Source organism: Bos mutus, chromosome 10 (assembly GCF_027580195.1).
Source record: "Bos mutus isolate GX-2022 chromosome 10, NWIPB_WYAK_1.1, whole genome shotgun sequence".
Classification (NCBI taxonomy): domain Eukaryota; kingdom Metazoa; phylum Chordata; class Mammalia; order Artiodactyla; family Bovidae; genus Bos; species Bos mutus.
In genome coordinates, this window is record NC_091626.1 from 47,207,126 (window position 1) to 47,228,050 (window position 20,925).

At 37.9% G+C, this 20,925-nt stretch overlaps 1 protein-coding gene across 8 annotated transcripts in view; it reads right to left on the bottom strand.

Annotated features, from left to right (window-relative positions):
- Positions 1–743: 743 nt before the first annotated feature.
- Positions 744–20,925, bottom strand: part of CEP152 (centrosomal protein 152) — a 107,025-nt gene continuing 86,843 nt past the window's right edge. For all 8 annotated transcript variants that reach the window (XM_070377871.1, XM_070377870.1, XM_070377865.1 and 5 more), the window contains 5 exons: positions 18,605–18,704; positions 17,712–17,815; positions 8,939–9,095; positions 8,592–8,695; positions 744–5,428 (listed from right to left, as the gene is read on the bottom strand). In XM_070377871.1, coding sequence (XP_070233972.1) covers positions 4,386–5,428; positions 8,592–8,695; positions 8,939–9,095; positions 17,712–17,815; positions 18,605–18,704 — 1,508 coding nt within the window. In that variant the 3' untranslated portion in view covers positions 744–4,385. The remainder of the gene's footprint in view (positions 5,429–8,591; positions 8,696–8,938; positions 9,096–17,711; positions 17,816–18,604; positions 18,705–20,925) is intronic.

Consider the following 20,925-nt stretch of genomic DNA (forward strand, 5'->3'; position numbering starts at 1 on the left):
GACTCCAGCCATGAAATTAAAAGACCCTTTCTCCTTGGAAGAAAAGCTGTGACAAACTAGACAGCATATTAAAAAGCAGAGATATTATCTTGCTGACAAAGGTCCATCTACTCAAAGCTATGGTTTTTCCAGTAGTCATGTATGGATGTGAGAGTTGGACTATAAAGAGAGCTAAGTACTAAAGAACTGATGCTTTTGAACTGTGGTATTGGAGAAGACTCTGGGGAGTCCCTTGGACTGCAAGGAGATCCAACCAGTCCATCCTAAAGGAAATCAGTCCTGAATATATTCATTGGAAGAACTGGTGCTGAAGCTTTAACTCCAATACCTTGGCCACCTGAAGCGATGAACTGAGTCACTAAAAAAGACCCCAATGCTGGGAAAGATTGAGGGTAGGAGGAGAAGGGGATGACAGACGATGAGATGGTTGGATGGCATCACTGACTCAATGAACACTAGTTTGACCACGCTTCGGGGGTTGGAGATAGACTGGGAAGCCTGGCGTGCAGCACTCCATGGGGTCACAAAGGGTCGGACACAAGTGAGTAACTGAACTGAACTGAAACAAGCAACTTAGTAACAAAAAAGGCATAAGATATGGAAAAAACAGACATATATCACAGAAGAGAAACAGAGAAAGTGAATAATAGAGAAAGCCAAAAGTAAAACGGCAAATGTAGTAAGGCCAATCATAATTTTATTAAACAGACTAAAAGTCTCCAATCCAAAAGCAAACAGTGACTGTGTAAAAAAGCAAGATCCAACAATGTGCTGTCTTTCAGAGACCCATTTGAAATCAAAAGACATAAATAGGTTAAAAAAGAAAGGACAAAAAAAGATATGGCATGCAGACAATAATCATAAGAGCTGGAATGGCTATAGTAATATCTTAAAAATGAACTCTAAGAAATATTACTAGATAAAAAGAGATTTTATAATGACAAAAGGTCAGTACCTTTTATGTAACAAATATATTAAGATATACATACCTAAAACCAGTTCAGAATACATGAACAACATGATTCACAACTTTTCGGCAAACATATGGTGGCCTTTAAGGCAGTGGAATGACATAATCAAAGGGCCTGGGGCAGGGGTGGGGAAATGCCAGCAGAGAATTCTAAATCCATGAAATGCTATCCTTCTAAAATGAATTTGAAATACAGTACAAAATAAAAACTGGAGAGAGAACTGTTGTTGGCATACTTGTCTCACTGATAGAAGCAAGTATCAGAGAATCAAAAGGAGAAATAGACAAATGAACAATTATAGTTGAAAATGTCCCAGTATTAATAACTAACAGAACAAGTAGACCAAAAATCAGCAAGGTTATAGCAGATCTGAACAATACTGTCAACCAACTCGACCTAACATATTTTTTAACATTCTATCAAATGAGAGGAGAATATGCATTCTTTTCAGATGCATGTGAAACATTCTCCAGGCTAGGTCATATGCTAGGCCCAAAAGATAAACCTCAAATGTAAGTGATACATTTCTAAATAATACATAGGTCCAAAAAGAAATCACAGGGGCAACTAGAAAATATTTTGAACTAAATGAAAACAAAAACACAACGTGTCAAAATTTATAAGTATGCCTTATACAGTGCTTAGACGGAAATTCAGAAGTTTAAGTACCTATATTAGACAAGAAATGTTTCATTTTGCTTAAGTTGTCCAATTTGTTCATGTAAAGTTGCTTATCATATTCTCTTATAATTATTCTAATTTCTGAAGGGTTGGTAATTAATGTCCCTTATTTCACCCAAGACTAAGGAAGAAATAGAAAATCTAAAGCTCTATAATAAAAAGAGAATCATTAGTTAAAAATCTGCCCACCTTTCCTATCACATACACAAAAAGCCCAAGCTAGATGGCTTTATCCAGTAAATTCTATCCAACAATGAATAAATTATAGCAATTCTACACAAATTTTCATAAAATAGAGGCAGGGGAACTTTTCAACTCATTCTACAGGACCAGTATTACATTTTCATCAAAGCAAGACAGGTATGACAATAAAACTAGAGATCAGTATCCCCTGTGAGCATGCACATGAAAGTCTCTAACGTGATGCTAACAAATGAAATGCAGAAACATATAAAAAGATTAAAATCATGATGAAGTGAGATCTATGTGACAATGACATTTATGGGGCTCCTCTCTTCTCTTTGTTCTGACATCACCCTTCAGACAGATTTAAACTGTGGTAGTTTGGCTGTGTGGTCCCTTCACGTATACACTGACCAATGTATACCTTTCTTGGTGGTTATGTGTAAGGTGTATGAAATAAAGTAATCTAATCCTCTTGAAATTATGGATACCAAAAAGAGATTAAGGATACCACAAAAGGAGCAAGAAGATTTCCACTTTTAGCCTTGATGCTAAGGGTTAAAATAGGATTTAAAATAAACACACAAAGATGAAAAAATTAGGAAAGCAATGGGTTTGATTCTCAGTTTGGTAATATCCAGGACTCAAAATAATCAAGAACCAACCAGATCCATGTGGAAGATAAATTTAGCTGGTTTAGTTTTCCTAGTGGAGAAGGCAATGGCATCCCACTCCAGTACTCTTGCCTGGAAAATCCTATGAACGGAGGAGCATGGTATGCTGCAGTCCATGGGGTCGCTAAGAGTCGGACACAACTGAGCGACTTCACTTTCACTTTTCACTTTCATGCATTGGAGAAGGAAATGGCAACCCACTCCAGTGTTCTTGCCTGGAGAATCCCAGGGACGGGGAAGCCTGGTGGGCTGCTGTCTATGAGGTCACACAGAGTCGGACACAACTGAAGCAACTTAGCTGCAGCAGCAGCAGTTTTCCTAGAGTGAGAAATGACACCCTAATCATTGGAGAAAAGGCATTGTATCTTCAGAAAGACAAATAAGATTTTGAAGAGATGGCAGCGTGTTCCTTTCTGCAGCTTCATGTCAACTCAAGCACTGAAATCAGTGCTAATATTTAGGTTTATCGATATCTGGTCACCAGTTCACAGAACTTTCCAGCTCCTAAAAGGTTCACTTCTAGGTTCCTGCTTTTAGAGATGGTTATCAGCAGAAGGATAATGCACCTTGCCACCCATCCAGCCATCATAAAAGTTAGCCTGGTGCACACATCAGTTTGTTAGCGTCCATCGCTCAGTCATGTCTGTCTCTGCAACCCCAAGGACTGTAGCCCCCCAGGCTCCTCTGTCCATGGGATTTCCCAGGTAAGAATATTGGAGTGGGCTGCCATTTCCTCCTCCAGGGAATCTTCCCAAACCAGGGATCGATGGGCAGGCAAATTCTTTACCACTGAGCCACCTGGGAAGCCAAATATATGGGATAAACCCACAAATACAGTCCATAATACATTTAGGGTGACAGATGAGAGAAAGCTATGGCATTTTCAGGACGTACCTAATACTTAATACCCTAATACTTTAATACCCATACTAGGGTATGGGTATTAAAGGCAAACACCTTAGGGCAAACACCTAATACTTTAATACCCATCTCTAGGAATTCAAAAAAGAGGCAACCATATTTAAGTGGTCATTCATTTCTGCGTGGTTTAGAATGTAACCGTCAACCACAGCATTAATAAGTTAGCCAATTCTGCACTATAAATGAACATAAAAATCTAAGAGTTTAAAATTTGGGGCTGTATGACAAAGATTATTTCCATTTTTAAAAAGTAATGCTTCAGATGAAGGAAAGACTGTGAAACCATAAGAGAGACAAAGTCTCTGCATGTCACAGGAGATCTGAAATAACACAAACGCCAACTAAGAAAAATTCAAGCTAATTTTGAAATAATGAAGTGAGGATACAGGTACATAGTCTGTGGCAATGCTTGCAATACTTCATTTCCAGTAACTGAAAGCAGGATCAAAAGTTTGAGCAGATATTTCCAGGTAAACTATGTGCAGAGCAAATATATAGACTCATTAAACATAGCTAACTTCAGAAATTAAATCTGGCTGATTATACATAACAAATCAAAATTGATACATTTTTCTGGGTGAATTTCAAATATGCCAACATAACATTTCTACATTGTGAATTAAAAAACAATTCATAACAATTCTACAGACCATATGCAAGTTTATTTAAATAATTTAAAACTGCACAGAGAGCTAATTTATAAGTATAAAAATAGATGGTTTAGCAACCAAATACAAGCACCACACAGAAGCAGATTACACACACACCACCAAAGTCTTTGGAAGATGAAGGCAACATTAATATCTCAAGTAATTTTATGAGAATACTTTACTTATATGATAGATGTTACTAAAACATCTCAAAATATGCAGGGCCCACAAATATTTCAGTTTCAAGTCTTCCCTTCAGTTTTGTTGTCAATATATTAATGACTCTTTTAAATACTCTACAACAATTAGTCTAGATTGACAAATGGGCTATCGAAGCCACTATCTTGCTGGCTAGACAGAGGAGCGATTAATTTTCTTGAAGGCAGTGGACACATGGCAGGTGGAAGTGTACTGCTCAGTGTTTTGAATTCTGACTTTAATATATCAGCTTTATGATGAGGTGGGTGTCCAAGAGTTATGCTGCTCTTCCCTGGCTGGGAATACGTGGTTTCTTCTGACAGGTCTGGAGCATGACCACTCTGACATTTCATAGGCTGACGAATCATGTTGTTTTTCTCTGAGTCTGAAAGACAGCTGGCTGCTGAAAACTGTTTGAAATTCACAGATTCCAGGAGCGAATCCAGGGTGTCTTGCGGCCCACCATGCAAAAACGACACTTCATGACTGCTGTAGGCTAGAGTGGCAGTGTTGGAATGCCAGCCTGAAGAGTCACTCAGGTCCCCTACATCCTTTACTGGAACTTCCTTAACACCCAAACTCGGATTTTTCTCAGATGCAGCGTTTTCACTTTCCATTAGTGGATTACATTTATATACTTTTAAACCAAGTCTTTCATTAGGACTTCGAAAAGTAATGTCTGTGGATTCAGACTCAGAAAGATCAGGGGTATATCGAGATGAAGGTTTATTTCCAAAGGTTCCAAGGAAGGGGTGTGTGTTTGAGTGCTGGAGTGATTCAGAGCCAGGATCACCAAGAAGGTCTTTCTTCTTGTGCAAACCAAAGCTTCTTTCATCTTCGCAAGGCACAAACTCAGGAGAAACACTCCTTGGCAAAATGTCTACATGTTTGCGACTGTTATCCCTGAACTGAAAGTCCAGATGCGACTCTCTGGAACACTCGGGCTTTCTGTCCCCACGCTCTGCATCCTCTAATCGCCTCTGTAGGTTACAGGCAGCCCTCCTCTTAGGAACTTGGTCGCACATACTTCTGGGGATCGTTTTTAGATTGTTTGATTTGCTTTCTGTGTGACATGGTATATTCTGATTCACATCATTTCTTTTTGATTTTTCAACTCCAGTGAGCCTCTCTGAAGTCAGAGGCAATACTCCTATGTACAAGGGAACACAAAATTAGGGGAAAACAGAATTAGCAGAAAATTAACACTGAAAGAGAAGGGAAGAAAATACATGTTTTTATATATTTCCAAGCAACGCATATATATTTTAATCATTCTCAAAGAAAAGACATCAATACTGGACATTTAAAATCTTCTCATATATATATATATATATATATATATATGATAAAGCTGAGTGATTTTGCTATTGAAATCTATTATAATTATCCAGCTGATTGCAACTGCTGGGAACATTAGATCGAATCCAGAAAACTTCTCATGTTATATGCCATTGCTCCTTTATAGCCAAGCTTCACATCACCATTCCAAATTTACACAAATAATCTTTGTGCTTCTATTTGAAGAATGTTTACCAACATTCAACTCAGGAATTCCTGAACAATCTTTGCTTTTCGCTTTCCAGAAGTTCAGCTGAGCTTTGGGAAAGCTTCTCATTTGTAGCTTCTTGGGAAGCTGTACCTTTTATCATTATGAACTTTTACTTTGGTCAGTTTAATGCTAACTCTCATTTACCTAATACTGTTTTTAACGCTATAGTTTACCTAATATCAATCTACATTGCTTGGTATATCACTCTCTAGCCCTGTATTTTGAATTGTTGATGATTGTCTTATCTGAAATAACATATGTCTAGAATTTTTAAAACAGTTTGAAAATTATGTTCTTTTATTACTGAGTTTAAGCAATTCATGTTTAGTATGACTGCTGTTTCAATCTACTATTATTTTCCATTTACCTATGCTTTCCAGATGTATTTTTCCTTTATAGATTATTAGATTGAAAAAGTTTTACCCTTACTACTTTGAAAGTTACATATTCTAATTCTCTATTAGTTAGCCTTAATTATTTTTCTTTTTAAATTTATTTTTGGCTCTGCTGGGTCTTCGGTGCTATGTGCAAGCTTTCTGTAGTGGCAGTGAGCGGGGGCTACACTCCAGTTGGGGTGTGAGGACTTCTCACTGAAGTAGCTTCTCTTATTGCAGAGCACAGGCTTAGGGCACACAAGCTTCAGCAGTTGTGACACACAGACTCTAGAGTGCATGGGCGTCATAGTCGTGGCACAGGGCTCAGGAGTTGCAGCTCACAGGCTCAAGAGTATGTGCTCAGCAGTTGTGGTGCATAGGCTTAGTCTCCCCATGTGTTAGCCTTAAATTTTTATACACATACTTAAACTTGTATCTTTCCAGCAAGCTCCAGAGTTATAAGTATCTGTATCTTCTTGAAAATAATATAAATTTTAGCATATTGTTAGTTTCCTCTACAATATCCTCTTACATATCTCTGAGGATACCGTATTTTTCTAACATTCTCACATCCTGTAGTTTGTTCTATTAATTCTATTTCTGTAGGTGTAGTACTCTTGTCTGGAAAATCCCATGGACGGAGGAGCCTGCTAGGCTGCAGTTCATGGGGTCTCTAAGAGTCGGACACAACTGAGCGACTTCACTTTCAATAGAGAATTAGAATATATAACTTTCAAAGTAGTAAGGGTAAAACTTGGAAGAAAATGAGCGACTTCACTTTCACTTTTATGCATTGGAGAAGGAAATGGCAACCCACTCCAGTGTTCTTGCCTGGCAAATCCCAGGGACGGTGGAGCCTGGTGGGCTGCCATCTATGGGGTCACACAGAGTCAGACGACTGAAGCGACTTAGCAGCAGCAGCAGCCAGCTCTGTTTTGAGGATTGCTTTTTTTTTTTTTGCTATGTCTTAAGTTTGGTTTCTTTTTTCATGGTGCTGCTTTCTATAAATGTATATTAATTCTCAGTTGAATGCATATCTTTTAGATGTCTTGAGCACAGTATCTGCCAGTTGTTTAAAGGAGTTGGAAGTGGAGTGGAAAGGAATGAGCAGCAGAACAGAAAGACCTAATTGCTGATACTCTGGGCACGTGAGCTCTCAGTTTCTCCTTGGTGTGTGCAGCCACCTAGAGTACTGCCCTGTTTCCAGACTCTGTTTCTGTTGCTCTCACCCAGCTTAGTACCAGGGTTCAAAAAGGGAAGTAAGCAGAAATAAACAGGGTGCCCCCACCTGGTTTTGGTTGCTCTGGAATACCAATACCCCATTGGTATCCCCCAGGCTTACTACTTCTGGAATATACCACTACCGTCCTGTGTGGTTGCTCTGGAATACCAGTACCCCATTGGTATCCCCAGGCTTACTACTTCTGGAATATACCACTACCGTCCTGTGTGGTTGCTCTGGAATACCAGTACCCCATTGGTATCCCCCAGGCTTACTACTTCTGGAATATGCCACTACCGTCCTGTGTGGTTGCTCTGGAATACCAGTACCCCATTGGTATCCCCTAGGCTTACTACTTCTGGAATATACCACTACCGTCCTGTGTGGTTGCTCTGGAATACCAGTACCCCATTGGTATCCCCTAGGCTTACTACTTCTGGAATATACCACTACCCGTCCTGTGTGGTTGCTCTGGAATGTACCCCATTGGTATCCCCAGGCTTACTACTTCTGGAATACACCACTACCGTCCTGTGTGGTTGCTCTGGAATACCAGTACCCCATTGGTATCCCCTAGGCTTACTACTTCTGGAATATACCACTACCGTCCTGTGTGGTTGCTCTGGAATACCAGTACCCCATTGGTATCCCCAGGCTTACTACTTCTGGAATATACCACTACCGTCCTGTGTGGTTGCTCTGGAATACCAATACCCCATTGGTATCCCCAGGCTTACTACTTCTGGAATACACCACTACCGTCCTGTGTAGAACAGTTTCCACATTGTTCCCACTTGTAACTGTCGTCTTCTGGGAGCTCTGAACTGAGGTTTCCATCTTCAATCTTAAAATGCCTGTCTTCTTTCAGGGATTTCTCACAGCCTCTAATTTAGCAATTACAACTTTTAAAAGCTCAGTTATATTTTCTTCTTTCTCTCCTTCTATATTGTCAGTTAAAATCCTTTCTATCCTTCCTAGGAATAGAAGCAGCAAAATGAAGCTGACAGGCAAGCTCAGTCTGCCTACTACACTGTTTTTCCAGTTTAAGTTAAACATGCATATAATTTGCTAAATTAGCTCTCACTCCTTACATTCCCCACTCTCCTAAAAACATTAAATAACTAAAAGAGAGAGAGAAAAATCTTTCAAGTAACTCATTTTCACATACCTGACTGTGTAGTTTTGCTCTGGGATCTATCAGAAATAGGTGTTTCCAGCAATTTTGCCATCATAGCAAGCTTGCTAGCAGCATTGATGATCTTCTTCTCAGCCCTGTGGGGAATTCCAGAATATAAAATTAATAGAGTTTACAGGAAGAAAATGAGTTTCCTTAGCCCCAGGATTTCTGTTTTCCTATATGCTCTGCCACCATTAAGAGTAGCACAGGCATTAAGCCTCTCTTAACCCTCTACTCATCATGTAGATACAGTTAATTCTGTGGCTAAGGAAAATGCTTACAAAATAACAAAATGCTGTCCTGGTACTCTCAGGACACACTGTTTAGACAGAACTTACCCTTCCTCCTTCCCATCATCCTGCAAAATCTGCTGGAGGCAAATCAAATAATATTTGCGCATCTTTCGGGCGGTTTCTTGACGTTCTCGCAACACCTCTGCTTTTACCACTTCAGCAGCTCTTTCCTTACTCTCCTGAATATAACGAAGCATATCACCTGGGGGCGGGGGGAATCCCCACAAAATGCATGTTTATTGGCAGTTTTTTCAAAATAAGAGAGGCAGACTTCAGACCAATTTTCTGGGAGATGAAGTGAGTGGAGATATAGCTTAAATGTTATAGCTTTCCACCATCATTAAAACGGAATATTTCGGTCACCATTTTGGTAGACTAAAAGGAGAAGTCATCTAAAAGTCCAGTTAGAAAGATGACAGAACACAAATATGGTCAGAGAAACATAGCATATCCCCAACAGAAACTGTCATATTTTTAAACACTGAGACAAGAAATTATCATTAATATGAGGCACAGAAATTTATGCATTTCAATTACATGTCAAGTTAAGACAAGAGAAAAAAGAAATATACTGAAAGGGTGAGGCAGCAAGGAAGAGAGAAGTAGACACAGAGAGAAAGGAGGCAATATAAGCTGGAGAGATTCATCGCCTTCTGTTTACTTGTGCTCTGAAAACCCATGTTTCATTATTTCTTCAATTCTTTCCACAAACCTTATGAATATCCAACTAAATATAATACTATAATCCATGAGAGGTATACAAAATACTATTGCAGGGAGAGATTTGAGACTCACGATGCCTCCTGAAATTTACACTTAAAAATAGTTCACAGCTTTCAAGTCTTCCTTTTATCTTTAACTCAGTGTGCTTTGTTTGGGACTATCACATTGAAGAATTGATGCTTTTAAACTGTGGTATTAGAGAAGACTCTTGAGAGTCCCTTGGACAACAAGGAGACCCAACCAGTCCATCCTAAAGGAAATCAGTCCTGAATATCACTGGAAGGACTGATGCTGAAGCTCCAATATACTTTGGCCACCTGATGCAAAGAACTGACTCATTAGAAAAGACCCTGATGCTGGGAAAGACTGAAGGCGGGAAGAGAAGGGGATGACAAAGGATGAGATGGTTGGATGGCATCATCAATTCAATGGACATGAGTCTGAGTAAATTCCAGGAGTTGGTGATGGACAGGGAAGCCTGGCGTGCTGTAGTCCATGCAGTTGCAAAGAGTCAGACACGACTGAGCAACTGAACTGAAATAAACTAAACTGAACCACTACTTAAGATTAACATTTGTCCTAAATCCAGGGCTATATCCTACTGGTTGAATATCACCATCCCCATTATATTAAGGAGTCTAATTCATAAAGGAATCTCATTCATTATCAGTAAGCTCTTCCCGGAAATTACACATTCTATGCAAAAATGCTAAGCGGAAGACTATTTTTCATTATTTCAAGTGGGGAAAATTTTAATGGAGTACATGTCAATGCAAAATATCCAACCAATTTCTCAAATGTAATACACATAAATACACAACAAGTTCTCACATTAGGATGAAAAAGAATGCTTAAAATTTCACTTTTCAATTAATATAATTATTAACAAAAGTCAATTTCTTTCTAGTAACATGGACTCTGTTAGACCAGCAACAACAAAGAAGCATATTCTCTATACTAAGTGGCATTTTCAAAGCATCTACAGCATGATTCTGATGATCTATCAATTATATTTGAAACTTGAGACCTCTCCCACTCATTTTGTTTAAAACAAATGCAAGCTTTAGGAGGCGAATATACATATCTCATACATAAACACTGGTATTGTTCTGAGACATATATACTAACTATGTGATATTACAGTTAAAAACTGGGAGGTTTTTTACTAGGAAAACAAACCACATAAAGTGTTCTGCAGGTTATATTACATCACCTAGTACCACAAAGGTCTTGATAAACAAATTTACATTAATGACATAATCCATTATGAAAATAATGGGAAACCACAGAATAATCCCTAATAACATTAATTAGGAAAGCTTATGGAAGAAAATAATAATAACTCGTTTAAAACTCATATGGCATTTTTTGGGGGACTAGAGATTTAAATTGTAAGATTATGAAATTTTTAGTTTAATGGCATTGAAACATGTAAAATATCATGTATGAAACGAGATGCCAGTCCAGGTTCAATGCACGATACTGGATGCTTGGGGCTAGTGCACTGGGACGACCCAGAGGGATGGTATGGGGAGGGAGGAGGAGGGGGTTCAGGGGGAGCACATGTATACCTGTGATGGATTTATTTTGATGTTTGGCAAAACTAATACAATTATGTAAAGTTTAAAAATAAAATAAAATAAAATAAAAAAAATTAGTGTCCAAGAAGAAAAATGCTGAAAGCAGTTGGGGATGGTGATACAGGAAATCCTGAATTCACCTCCTCCCATGGACACACCACATCTATAGCCACATATGGAACAACTGTCTCTGAAAATGACCTGAGAACTAGCAGAAGAGTCACCCACAGCAAAGCCAACATATCAAGGTGAGTAGCAGAGGCAGACACACAGTCTTGTCCAAACCTTCACCTTGGACATGGCATCTCACAGTTAGGAACAAAAGCACAAAAACAAAGCTTCTCCCTGAGGTGCAAGGGGTTTAAACCCACATCAGATACCCCAACTCTTGGGACCTGAACCAGAGAGTTGAGCCTCCAAAACATCTGGTTTTGGAAACCAAAAAGGTTTACATCCAAGGGACACAAAGTGCTATAGGAAACTGAGATTCCATTCTTATAGGACCCATGCAGAGACTCGTTCAAATTGGGAACCCAGTGCAAAAACAGCAGCATGATACATGCCTAGACCTTATGTGAAGGAGATACACTTGATGATCTTAAAGCATCCGTGAGAAGGGCAGAATCTGTTAGAACTCTCCTAGGATCAGAGGTGCTAGCAGGGGCCATTTTCACACTCGACTTCTACCTTACAAGTCTGGCCCTTCCAGGCACATTTTTGCACTCTTCCTCTGCCGTCCTACAGCCATTTGTCCCACCTCTGCTTCCCTGGTTGTCCTGACACACACAACCCAGCAGGTGTGCACAGTCCACACAGGGGACATCCCTTGAACACCTGGCATTGGTGACTAGAAGGCTTGTGTTTCTGGGCCCCACAGGAATGAAACAGCCGGAGAGACCATTCTTGGCAGTCTACAACCCCCAGGACACAGCAGCCTAAACACACCCTAGTCTTCCTGTGACCACCCCTTCAAGCTGGGAGAGGTAGCTCTCCTATTTCACATAATACATAGAATTAAACACACAGAGAGTTAAGCGAAATGAAGAAACAGAAATATGTTCCAAATAAAAGAACCAGATAAACTCCAGAAAAAAACTTTAATGAAATGGAGGTCAGTAACTTACCTGATAAAGAGTTCAAACTGTTCAATGGTCATAAAGATGTTCATCAGTAAGAATGGATGAACACAGAGAGAACTTAAACATAAAATAAGCAAGAAATACAAGAAATGTTAAAGAGACTCATTTCAGATGTACGGATATACAAAGGTTAAAGTGAAGGGATGGATCAACACTTCATGCAAATAGAAAGTAAAAGAAAGCTGAAGTACAGCTACACTTATATCAAAGAAAATAAACGTTAAAACAAAGACTAATAAAAGACAAAGATGGACACTAAAAAATGATAAAGGGATCAACCCAATAAGAAGATATAAATAACATTTGTTAAAATTTATTCACCCAACACAGGAGCACCAAGACATATAAAACAGTATGATCAGACCTACAAGGAGAAATCAATAGTGATAAAATAATAATAGGGGGATTTAATATCCCACTTACATCAATGAGTAGCTCATCTAGACAGAAAATAAATAGACAAACATTGGCGTTAAACAATATAGTAGCCTAGATGAACTTAAAAAGATATGTAGAGAACATTTTACTCTAAAACAGGAGAATACACATTTTTTAGGTGCACATAGAACATTCTCCAGTATATAGCACAAGTTAGGCCACCAGTCTCAATGTACTTTTAAACAACTGAAACCATATCAAGTATCTTTTCCAATCACAATGGCATGAAATTAAAAAATCAAAAAAGGAAACTGGAAAAAGCACGAATATGTGGAGATTAAACATCATGTTACTAAATAATCAAAGAATTAAAGGAATAAAAACATAAACCTAAAGATAAATGAAAAAAGCAATAAAACATACCAAAATATACTAGATATAGCAAAAGCAGTTTTAAAAGAGAAGTTCATAGCAATACAGGCCTACCTTGGGAAACAATGTTAAACAATCTAACTTTACACCTAAAGGAACTAGAAAAAGAAGAAAAAAGAAGGGACAAAGTTAGTAGAAGGAAGAAAATACTAAAAATGAGAATAAAAATAGAGATATAAAAAAATAGAAAAATTCCATGACAAAAATGGGCAGAAGACCTAAATAAACATTTCTCCAAAGAAGACGTACAGATGGCCAACAGGCACATGCAAAGATGTCCCACATCTCTAATTATGAGAGAAGTGTGAATCAAAACGACAATGAGGTATGACCTCACACCAGTGAGAAAGGCCATCATCAAAAAGTTTACAAATAAAAAAGCTGGAGATGGTGTGGAAAAAGGAATCTCTCCTACATTGTTGGTGGGAATGTAAATTGGCACCCACTATGAAAAACATAATGGAAGTTCCTCAAAAAGCTAAAATTAGAGTCACCATCCAATCTAGCAGTACCACATCTGGGTATATATCTAGTAAAAACTCTAATTCAAAAAGATACACGCATCCCCAATGTTCATAGCAGCATTATTTACAATAGCCAAGATACAGAAGCAAACTAAATGTCCATTGACGGATGAATGGAAAAAGAAGATGTGGTATACATATATACATACACAATGGAATACTACTCAGCCATAGAAAACAATGAAACAATGCCATTTGCAGCAACATGGATGAACCTAGAGATCATCATTCTAAGTGAAGAAAGAGAAAGACAAATACCATATGATATCACTTATATGTGGAATCTAAAATATGATACAAATGAACTTATTTGCAAATCAGAAAAGGGAATTCCCTGGCAGTCCAGTGGTTAGGACTCCATACTTCCTCTTCAGGGGACATAGATTGGATCCCTGGTCACTGAACTAAGATCCTATAATCCACATGGTACCACCAAAAAAAACTACCCAGAAATAGATTCACAGACATAGATAACAAATTTATGGCTACCAAAAGGGAAAGGAGGTGGGGTAGGGATAAATTAGGAGTTTGTGATTAGCAGATACAGACTAATATAAAAAAAAGAGATAAATAACAAAGTCCCACTGTATATCAGAGGGAACTATATTCAATATCCTATAGTAAACCATAATGGAAAATAATATACATATTATGTATAACATATATTATATATACACATATAGATGAGTCCCTTTGCTGTACACCAGAAGCCAACACAATGTTGTAAATCAACTATACTTCAATAAAAAAAAAATTTTTAATGAAAGAAGAGAGAGAAAAAAAAAGATTTACTTAAAAGAAAAACAACAACAACAAAAATGAGAAAAGATCAATAAAACTAATATCTGAGTCTTTGACAAAAGAAAACTGACAAACCTTTAGCTAGACTCATAAGAAAACCCAGGACCAGATGGCTTCACTATTAAAGTCTACCAACCATTCATAGAAGATATAATATCTACCCTTCTCAAATTCTTGTTAAAAAACCAGAGAAGGGGATATTCCCAAACACATTTCATTAAGCCAGCATTACCCTGGTGCCAAACTAAACAAGAACACCACCAAAAAAAAAAAAAAAAGTTAGAGGCCAATATCACTGATGAACACAGACACAAAAATCTTCAAAATACTAACAAATCAAATTGAGCAATACATTAAAAGGAGCATACACCACGATCAGGTGGGATTTATCCCAGGGATGCAAGGACTGTTCAACATTCACAAGTCAATCAGTGCAATATACCACACATTAACAAAACGAGAGATAAAAACAGTGTGGTTTTGGCATAATAACAGAGAGATTAATGGGACAAAATATAGAGCCCAGAAATAAACCCACCCACACGTGGTTGATTAATTTACAACAAAGGAGGCAAGAATATATGATGGGGAAAGGACAATCTCTTCAAAAAATGGTACTGGGAAAACCAGACAACCACATGCAAAAGAATCAGAGTGTGCCACTTTCTTATAACATATACAAAATCAACTCAAAATGGATTAGGGGCTTGACTGTAAGACCAGAAAACCATAAAACTCCTAGAAGAAAATATTGGCAGTAGACTCATTGACACTGGTCTCAGTGATTTTTTTTTTTTTTTTGGACCCAACTCCAAAAGCAGTGGCAACATAAGTAAAAATACATAAGTGAAAGTGAAGTCGCTCAGTCGTGTCCAACTCTTCGGGACCCCGTGGACTGTAGCCCACCAGGCTCCTCCGTCCATGGGATTCTCCAGGCAAGAATACTGGAGTGGGTTGCCATTTCCTTCTCCAGGGGATCTTCCCAACCCAGGGATCGAACCCAGGTCTCCCGCATTGTAGGCAGATGCTTTAACCTCTGAGCCACCAGGGAAGCCTAATAAATAAGTGAGACTACATCAAACTACAATGCTTCTGCACAGCAAAGGAAACCATCAAAAAGATAAAAAGGCAACCTATTAAATAAAGGAAAGAAGATATTTGCAAATTATATATCTAATAAGGGATTAATTTCCAAAATATATATCAAGAACTCACACAACTCAGTATCAACAAGAAACAAACAACCTGATTAAAAAATGGGCAGAAGAATAGATAGGTTTCCAAAGAAAACAGAGATGACCAATAAGTACATGCTCAACATCACTAATCATCATGGAAATGCAAGTCAAAATCACAATGAGGTTATCACCTCACAGCTGTTAGAATGGCTATTATTAAAAGACCAAGATGTGTTAGTGAGCATGTGGAGGAAAAGAGAAACCCTATGAATTGGTGATGGGAATGTAGACTGGCATAGCCACTATGGAGGTTCCTCAAACATACTCAAACAGCATGGAGGTTCCTCAAAAAATGAAAAATAGTACTACTATATAATCCAGCAATTTCACTTCTGGATATTTATCAAAAGAAAGTAAAAACACTAATTCAGAAAGATCTATGTGTGCCAATGTTCACTGCAGCATTATGCACAATAGCCAAGCTATCCAAACAACCTAAGCATCCATCAGTGGATGAATGGATAAAGAAGATGTGGTAGATACATACAATGATACTACTCAGCCATAAAAAACAACAAAGTCTTGCCATTTGTGACAACCTGGGCAGATCTTGAGGGCATTATGCTAAGTGAACTGTCAGAGAAAGACAAATACTGTATGATTTCATTTATATGTGGAATCTTAAAAAACAAAGCAAATGAACAGAGAACAGACTAGTGGTTGCCAGAGGGGAGAGGGTTGAACAGTAGACAAAATGGGGAAGAGGGTCGGTAAGTGCAAAGTCAGGAGGATGAGGAAGTACAACACAGGCGACTATAATGAAGACTACCTTACAGCAGTCCCCCTCTTATCCCTGGGGAATACATCCCAAGACCCTTAATGGATGCTTGAAACCACGTACTGAACCCTATATATACTACATTTTTTCTGATGCATACATCGCCTTAACATTTAATTTATAAATTAGGCACAGTAAGAGATTAACAACAGTAATTAGTAAGACAGCAATTTTAACAATTTAATAAAATTATGTGAATATGATCTCTCTCTAAATATCTTATTGTGCATATTTAATGTCTTTTTCATTTTAACTAAGCACTTATCATCCACCGTATCTGTAACTTTTGCAGTTTGAGGTGTGACAGCAAGACTATCATGAATTGTTTTCTTTCTTCACAATTTCATGGGTAGAAGATCTGTCCTTACGGTAGATCTCAGCAACCTCACCACATGATTTTTTCTTTCCTTATTAAGTCGAGAACTTTACCTTTTTACTTAAAGGAAGCGCTTTCCAGCTTCTCTTTGGCATATATGAATTGCTAACATCCCTACTCTTGCACTTTGCGGCCTTTATTCGGTAAAAGAAGGGTTATGAACACAACCACTGCAATATAGTGATAGTGGGTCCAATAACCGAGGTGGTACTAAGTGACCAACAGGCGAATATGCTGGACAAAGGGGCGACTCGCTTCCAGAGGCAGACACAGCACGATGGCTGGGATTTCATCATGCTACTCAAAATGGCCTGCAATTTAAAACTTACTATTTATGCAGTTTTCCACTTCATGTTTTTGGACTACAGTAGACCCCAGGTAACTGAAACCATGAAAATAAAATCACAGATAAGAGGGGACTATTGTATATTTTGTAACTTTGTATGGTGATGGGGAAACTAGACTTATTGTGGTGATCACTTCACAGCATAAACAAACACCGAATCAATTATGTTACAGGCCTGAAACTAATATAGTGATATATGTCAGTTATACTTTAAAATATATATACACACATACATTTTAGTCCCCAAAAAACCTCAGGATAATTAACAGTATAAAAATATCTCTATCCTTGTGCCACTTCTCAAATTTTAGTGGCAAACTCCAAATTTACTTGGGTAAAATCACCTATGACGGCATAATTTAGAAAAGCTATCAATGATATCTTCTAAAAACAGGTAATATCTCAGATTAAGGTAGTTCAGAAAATTCCCCCAAATTACTACGATTAGTTACAAAAAAGACCCAAACCACCTTAAAACCTTAGGGATCTCTTTAGAGACTTACGCTTAATCTTTTTTACAGCTTTAATGTATTGCCCACGAAGTTCTTCCAAGGCCACCTCATTGCATGGCAGGCAGGCATTTTCAATAGCTCCTTCTGACAGTGACCTAAAAAAATACAGAGATTAAGTGAAAAATGTAATTTGAAAATATGTATATATAATTTTTAAAATATATATAAATATATATTCTAATAAAACAAGCTAAGGTGTGCTAAAAAATTCACATCTGAGGATCTCGACTATAATTATTTAGGAGAAAAAGGCAAACTTAAGTGTTATGGTTACTTATACCACAATAAACCCACATGATGAAAACCTATGCAGTTACTAAAGAGCACATTATAAAAGTATATCTAATGACATGGGGGAAGAGTTTATCTTACAATACTAATAAAAGGTCACAAAGTAGCTTATATAATAATCTCAATTTTTAAAACATGTGCACATGTTGTGTTTGTATAAAAGTGAAAGTGAGAGTCACTCAGTCATGTCTCTTTGTGACCCCTTGGATATACAGTCCATGGAATTCTCCAGGCCAGAATACTGGAGTGGGTAGCCGTTCCCTTCTCCAAGAGATCTCCCCAACCAGGGATCAAAGCCAGGTCTCCCATATTGTAGGCAGATTCTTTATCAGCTGAGCCTCCAGAGAAGCCCAAGAATACTGGAGTGGGTAACCTCTCCCTTCTCCAGCAGATCTTCCCAACTCAAAGACTTTAAATAAAGAGTATCTTATGGGAATACGATCTTAAAAGATCCTTTTTTTTTTTCATATTTTTTGCTATGCAACAATAACAGTAATTGATATTCTTGGTATGATAATATTGATAGGACTATTATTTTTTTTAAAAGTAAAGATACTCAGAAATAAAGTTTCTTTGAAATAGTAAAAGTCTACCTTGGTGGTAGTGTTTTACAAAGAGTTCTCAGTTCTTCTAATTTATTCTTCATGTCATTGTTTTCTTCTATTAATTCTTCAACGACTTTAGTATTCTCTTCTAAAAAAGAAAGTTTATAGTATATTGATCAATCTCTTTTTCTCTGTCTTTCCCTTAAATTACCAGCACAAATGTTCATAGAAGAGACTGCCAAATTTCCAGGTGTTCCCTGGTATCATTTGTTCCCTGATAAACCCAAATCTGACCACCCACTGTTCTATATTCTCAGCACTTTAAATCTGTATTCCATTTTCAACTTATTCTGGGTTATAGACTGTCCTGGAATAAATCTCCAATTGCTTTATGCATTTGGTTTGCTTTCCAGTTAGATGGAAGGCTTTATTTAGCAATACAGGTTTCCTAATTCCATGTCCCTCCTTGACCCTGGCATGCAGTCTATGCGCATATAAACTGATCATTGAACAAGCACCTCAATACAAAATTAAGAGAAAAAAGTTAAGCTCAAGTAGGTGCCATTTTCAAAAATAACATAAGATCTTCAACTCTTTGAACTTTTAAAAACAAGATGAGGAGACTGATGGAGTCCATGTGGCACAGAGGACAAAGCATAAATTTCAGAGTCAGAGAGACACAAGTTTAAGGCCTTCTTATCCACTGGATGAGCTTAGGCAAATTACTGAATCTTTCTGAAACTGAGTTTTTTCATGTGTAAAATGGGGATAGTGTTATCGACCTTGAAGATTATAATGGAAATAAAACAGTAAATGCACAGCACCTTATACAAGGTCTGGCAATAACAATGTTTAATAAATATGAACATGGCACCCCTTGTTTCCTACTATACCAGCCTTTCAACACACCCTACAAGTTGGGGAATGAATCATTCTGTTCTCCCAGTGATGGATACAGCTTGTATATTTCTAAACCACTCACTCTTACTCCATCACTTTTCAATAAATGCTACCATGACAGTGGAAAATGGAATTTAAGAAACAATAAAGCAACCAAAATAGCAAAAATTTTATCAACTAGCAGATTTACATTAAGACAAACACTGAAATTATCAATGGCTTAAATTCTGACCCTGACCTCTTTTATTAGCTGGTTGTTTTGAGCCAATTACCAACTTTCTTGGATTATTTCTAAGTCTACAAATTACAGAAGTTATCAGCCTCAAAAAGCACTATGTAAAATAACTATTGTATAATCACAATGTACAGTGCTAAATATTATATCTGTAAATAACCACAAACTACTACCCTTATCGTTTTATTATATAAAACAAATTTCTTGATTTTCATCAAATTTTACAACAGCCTCCTCCACAGGAGGAGAAATTTACCTCCACAGTTGGACAAACTTACTCGCTCTCCAGCCTCTGTTAAAGACCTAAGCAATCACCACGGGAACTGCAGTTGTTAAAATTTTTATCTCAAAATTGCTGAAACACTTTCTCAGCATTAAAGCAATTATGATCTATCTTTAACAGACTTAGGAAGCAAGTAATGGGAGTAGGTGGCTTCTCTTGGGCAAAAATATTTACCGAGTGTGCTATGATGCCAGGTACTGTGCTAAGTTTGGGACAGGATTTAATCCTTGTCACCATCACACTCCAAAGGAGAATTCAGACATTAAATAATCACAAGGATGACAAATGTTACAAAACTCATAGGAGCAGTGGGAAATGTCTAACAGAAGAAACTAGCCAAGTCTGGGGTGCTTAGGAAAGCCTCTATAGGGAAATCATGTCCCAGGGGGTTGACGAGTAGGAGTTAGCCAGGCATTATGACCAGGATGGGGAGACAGATGCTGTTGGTAAAGGAAGAGGTGCACAAGGGCCCAGAGAGTCAGTGAAATCCCTGCCACAGCTGTGAGAGAATAAGAGGGCTGGACAGGAGATGAGCCTGAAAGGCTGGCAGAAGTGGGATCAGGGAGGGCTTCTTAAATTATGTGGAAATTGTGTTTTACACCGAGGGCCAGACAAGCCACTGAGGCACTTTAAACAACAGAGTGTCACAGTCATATTTACTTTTCTAAAAGGCTGCTCTAGCTTCCTGATGGAGAATGGATTGGAGGGGCAAGACTGGAAGCAGAAAGAGATGACTGTTGTCTAAGCAAGTGACAGAGGTGAATGGAGGAAAAAAGTGAACCTGCCCGCCTGGGTCTGGATGAAACATTGTTTGGGACCCTTGCATTCAGTCCTTCCTTCATTCAAGCATTTATTACTGTCTTGTATATAATGGGTACCAGACTATAAGGATAAATGAGATAATATCTCAACAAATCTACAGGTTAAAAAGATGTTGGGCAAGTAATGAAA